Source organism: Sinohyriopsis cumingii, chromosome 4 (assembly GCF_028554795.1).
Source record: "Sinohyriopsis cumingii isolate HCF-2022 chromosome 4, ASM2855479v2, whole genome shotgun sequence".
Taxonomy (NCBI): Eukaryota; Metazoa; Mollusca; class Bivalvia; order Unionida; family Unionidae; genus Sinohyriopsis; species Sinohyriopsis cumingii.
In genome coordinates this window covers 128,572,597-128,578,596 of record NC_142964.1, presented here as the reverse complement: position 1 = coordinate 128,578,596, position 6,000 = coordinate 128,572,597, and the positions used below count along the sequence as shown (strand labels likewise).

Genomic DNA, 6,000 nt, shown 5'->3' with positions numbered 1-6,000 from the left:
GGTTGAGATAAGTGGGTTTGACTTTGTGTGTGTGTGTCTCTATATATATATACATACATACATACATACATACATATATATATATATATATATATATATATATATATATATATATATATATATATATATATATATATATGTATGTATATGTATATATATATATATACACACACACCTATTTCCTTGTATTGTTTTTGTATTGTTCTTGTTGTACTATCTTTATGCATATGTATTTAATATTGTGTTTAGATATGAGGATTATTTTTTGGGGATTATTCACTGAAATTACAAAGTGCTCATATTATGATTTGGACTAAACCAACATTTTGGGATTATTGTTAGTTCATTCAAAGGAATTCTGGACAATGCTATTGTGATACATCAAGACTGTTGGCACTTCAGCACATTCAAGGCCTCAATTCATTCAGAATGTTCTGAATTGTTTGGACTTGTTATAGAATTTATAGGATTATTTTGGATTTAATTCATAATACTGTAAGTTCCTCTTACATTTTCATTTTATAACTTAGAGAATTAAATTACCTATTAATTTTTGCATAATCTGTTGATTTTATTTCTTTCTGTTACTGAGTTTGAGACCATAGAGTCATAACAAAATATACAACAAATAGAAATACAGAAAATGCATTCAAAAGTTTAAATGATGACTTCTGGTAAGTTATGCATGTTCAAGTATGTTATTTCTTCCTTTTCATTTTACTTCTTTATGCTTTCCTTTTCATTTCTCTTTACTTTTTTCTTTAATATGTATATATCATTATTTTTAGTATAACACAATTTATATTGTCTTACTGATGTACTTGTCACACTTGAAAAGGAAACATGCATTCAAGATAAAAGAATTCAAGTGCTGATGGATTTGACTATACATACCCTTAAAAATGCAGACCACACATTTTTCATGTTGTAGAATGTTCTGAAACATTCTAACTATAGAGTGAAAACAACAGACATGGAAATTCTTTGGACAACTAAGGAGAATATGTATGGGAAGATAAACCCTTCCAGATATACATAAAGTAATATAATAATGTGGAACATAATTATGGCCAATCTGGCAACAATTGGAAAAGGAGAAAGGACACAATATTCTTATGTATATTTAATTTATATTGTGTACCTGACTTGTATCATGCTCATGACTGAGGGTGTCTGGCTACTGATTTTCATTCTAAGAATTAAACAAGCTGTTTACTTGAATCTGATAAGTCTGTTTTATGATATGTCTATGGAAACACCTAGTGTTGTAAATTATTCATTGGAATTACAAAGGGATCGTCAACATTTTGGACTAAAACACTACTTTGGGATCATTGAGATCTCATTCAAAGACATTCTGGATTACATCATGTAGTACATCAGGTCATTCAAGACTTGGTACATCAGAACATTCAAGACTTGGTACATCAGGTCATTCAAGACTTGGTACATCAGAACATTCAAGACTTGGTACATCAGGACATTCAAGACTTGGTACATCAGGACATTCAAAATTATTGAACTCATTCGGAACATTCTATACTTTTGGACTTGTGATAGAATATTTAGGACTATTTGGGATTTAATTCACAATACTGTTTCTTCTGAATTTTCAATATGCATTCTCAGGAAATAATTATTTGCTGCCTTTACTTACCCTAGTGGGTTTTGCTTCTTTTGTTACATAATTTAAGATCACAGTTAATGAATAGTGAAATATGGTTCTTTCATTTTTTCAAACATCATACAAGTAATCTGTCAAGGTTACTGATGATTGTGAGCAGCCTATTTCCCAACTTGATGAAAGTCGTATTCAACTGTTTATCTTGTGTCTTCACTGTAAAGCTACATTTGTGTCCACAAATGTAAATACATAAATACAAGTCTTTACAAATGATATGCAAAACATTACATGGGAAGAAAATGATTTAGGCCAAACAAAATAAAACGGTGTCCACAGATGGAAAGAAAATACATTAGTCATCTCATTTTTCTACCTCAAGGGGTTGATTTCATAAAAATAAGATATCCAAACAATCAAAACTCTCAATAATACTTTCTACTGTTTTGCTTTAAGACTGTGGTATCTTTTTCTAAGAACTTTCAATCTTCCTGCATACTTAACTCTGGGAATTTGGCATGACTTCAACAATTCTCACTTCAGATGTATAAGCCTGGAAAGACAGAAATGATATTAGAGAAAACTTTATCTACTATTTCTTTAACATTTTAAGATACCAATTTAAAAAAGAAGAGAAATAAACATAAAAAAATTGTTATCTGGAGAAATTTACAGCACTATATCTGTATGCTGGAAAATGATGGGACTAGAAAGAAGCTCATCAGGACAAGCAACTTTTCTAAGTCACTTGTCCTGGACAAGTGCATGCAAGCAATGTTTGCACAATCCTGAAAAAAATATTGTCCCAATCTGATCATCATTACATACTCGCTGTAACTTGAATAAAACTACAAAATGCACAGACCCACACCTGCCACCTATGTGCCAGGAGAATCTGGGTCTATGCACATTGTTAGGAGTAATCAGTTGAACAAGCAACACAGACATCAATATGCTTGTGCATTACATGACAGCATACAAGGGTCTATGTTGTTTGCAGCTGGACTTACAGGACTCACAGTACTAATTCAGTTCCCATAGTAAACCTATGCAAACACCATGATATTAAAAATTAAATAACATAAAATTTCTGAGTGCTCATGATCAAACCTATATTTATCAGTACAGATGAAACCTAGATGCCAGCTTCTGTGTAGAGGAAAAGATATAAGCCAAGGCATTTTCTGGACCTGCATGTGTTGGAAACATGTGCTTTCAATTCTGCACCAAAGAGTCGGGTGCTAATTTTAGTAATGAGTGTTCCAAACTCAAGACTGTTAAAGAACTGAAATTTTGAAATTCTATCAATAAAACAATGTCTCTATTTTTTTCCATTTACAACTAGGATAAGATTCAAAAGATTCTTTTTCCTAAAACATAACTTACATTATTAACCAATCCTGGTCAGCCAAACCCATATATTCTCTATTTTATGTTCACCCATTTCCAGGCTGGTTCCCATTTTTCTGTATCATTAGTACTGTGTGTCCCATAAGCATGTATATTGTGAAGTCATACGAGGTCTTATAAAGCAGAAGCTACACAGCCATTTCAAATGATACCAAACAGAAAATGCTAATGCTTTAGTGTTCATGTCCCAGTGGAATACCTATGCCATATGTCTTTCAAGGGCCATAAATGTGTCAGAATCTGGTCATCAGTAAAGATGAGCAAAGCTTAACTGCAAATATGATTGGAATCAAACAAAAAGCCAACACTAGTGTTGATCTGTAAGAAGCTGTATTTATCAATAAACTCATCTGAGACATTGATGAGGACAAGCTTCAGAGTCAATTTAGTTAAAATTTAACAAAATGGATGCTAGAGTGTACACAAACCAATGAAATGCCTGATCTATGTTGATCAAGAGGCATAACTCCATAAAATACGACCAATATCTGGACATCACAAAACTCATATCAATTCTTGTCAGATTGAAGCTTCACTGTGAATTTGGTTGATATCAAACCAAGAGTGTGAATGCTAGTGTTCACAAGCCATTGGGATGCCATTCTAAGATGATCAAGGGCAATAACTCTCAGAAACATTAGCCAGTGAATTTATCTGAGTTCTTACTGAGATGAAATTTCATAGCAAATCTGGTATAAGTCAAATGAAAATTGTAGATGCTCGATTATTCACAAGAATGTGCACTTGCAAGTTCACTGCTACAATGAAAAAGGGCCATAACTCTAAGAAACAAATGCAGAATGTGCTCATCATCAACATAATCTGAACTCGTGTTTTGAGATAAAGCATCACAACAAATTTGGTTAAATCTAATAATATATATGGAATTTAGAGTGTTCACATGGTAGCACATGGGTAATGCCAATAGTAAAACAATCTAGGACCAAAACTTTTTGTAAGAACATTCACTTCATTGAACTCATACTGGGTCATATTTGCATGAATAATGAGCAAATATGGTTATACTCTAATCAAGAAATTTCAGTGTTAATTCAATGAGTTGCATTAGAAATTCCTATGCCAAGATGACAAAGAACCATAACTCTAAGAAATATGCACAGAATGTACTCATCACTGAAATCATCTGAGCTCTCACTGAGCTAAAGTTTCAATGCAAATTTGATTTAAATCTATAAATAAATGTGGAAGCAAGATGCTTGACAAGGCTGTAAATGAACAAGGTTAATGGTAAGATGATCAAGGGACCATAACTCCAATTTATCACCACTTTATTACTGGACCTGTCAGAGCTGTTGTTGAAGTAAAGCTTCACAGAAACTTTAATTCAAAACTAATAATAGATTCGGATGCTAGAGGGTTCAAAACGCAGATGGACAAACAAAAGCATGGATGGAGGGTTATATGCCGACCATTTCTATGTCAATCACCTTACTGGCAGTGGTTGAAAAGCAAAGACAATATTGTAAATTAATTTAGGTTCATGGATATAAAATATTCATCAGTGCTTCATTTTAATGATTGGTTAAGCCCTAGTGTTCCTCTGAAGAATTACTGTTCATTCAGTTTTATTTTCATGGAAGGTTAAGAAGCCCTAGTGTTTCCAAAGAAAAATGTATGTTCATTGTCTCTTTATTTTCAATGATTGATTAAGAAGTGCTACTAGTTTCCACGGAATAATTTCTTTTCATTTCTAGGATTAAATGTTCATGGTTGGGTATTTATCAATGTGTAAATTTTACCTTCGGTAAGTTAAACTTACATTGTGAGAGATTATGTAAAATTTACACAATGATAAAATATCCATCCATGATCATTGAATTCTTATAATTCCATTTTTCTTTCTGTCAACATATCAGCTGATTTCATTAACATTCACTTTTAGGTAGACTGAAATTTTCTTTCATTAGCATCTTAACTGCGATATAATACATAGCCTCATCTTCACTAGCCAAGAGTAGTCAATCCTTTATATCGTAATATAGGGCAAAGTGTCAGAGCTTGTTATGCCAGTAATATAAGGAGTTCGTTATTATCATTATTTTCATATACAAAAAATTGGTTGATGCTGTTTAAAACAGGCCACTCATTTTTTCTAACTTTACACTTGAATGTGGCAGATATAGCATTTGTTGTTCTTGCCTTCTATCCATTTCAATCTTTCAAAGGCAAAATGGTGTCCATTTTTAGTGAGATCCATTGCTCAACATATGACCCAGACTTTAAATAACAGAGTGAAACACTATCGAAGCAAAATGCAATAATTTCTCAAGACTGGCTTGTATAGCTTGCTATATACTTTCTTTGGTAAATGTTGTTGTTGTTGTGGGGTTTAACGCCATTTTTCAGCACACGATAGGCTATACATGGCGGCCAGTATTAATGGTGGAGGAAGAACCCGGGAAAACCTCGGAAAGAACCACCGACCCACGAGAAGCTACTGGCAAGCTTTCTCACATACCCACATTGGCTGAATCTGAGACTCGAACCTGCGCAGACAGAGGTGAGATGGCAGTGATCCATAACGGAGAGCGCTTTACACCACTCGGCCACTCGGGGCCCCTCTTTGGTAAATGGGGTGAGTGTTGAAACACAGGACTGTGCAATGACATTATTTTAACTTCTGATGAGCAATTTTAATCAGGGGGTTGCATTATTTGGTCAGAAATCACAAAGGTTGGTGGGTGGGGTTTGTTATTATTATGGTGAAAGATGTTGGTATAGATCAGTGGTCCCTAACACTGCCCATGGGCTGCATGCGGCCTGCCAAGCTATATCCTGTGGCCCGCAAAATGACAAGGAGTCAAAAGATACAACAAAGGTGGTGTGGCCCTTGGGCCATCTAAAATGCCCTTATGCAGCCCTCAGGGTGGTTTCATTAAATTACCTGGTAACTGTGAACCAAAAGTAGTCTGCAGAATTTACCAACATATACAAAAATTTTGATCAGT

At 33.9% G+C, this 6,000-nt stretch overlaps 1 protein-coding gene across 2 annotated transcripts in view; it reads right to left on the bottom strand.

The window, feature by feature from the left end:
• Positions 1-1,424: 1,424 nt before the first annotated feature.
• Positions 1,425-6,000, bottom strand: part of LOC149802081 (uncharacterized) — a 91,011-nt gene continuing 86,435 nt past the window's right edge. For both annotated transcript variants that reach the window (XM_089956479.1, XM_089956480.1), the window contains one exon: positions 1,425-2,174. In XM_089956479.1, coding sequence (XP_089812605.1) covers positions 2,121-2,174 — 54 coding nt within the window. In that variant the 3' untranslated portion in view covers positions 1,425-2,120. The remainder of the gene's footprint in view (positions 2,175-6,000) is intronic.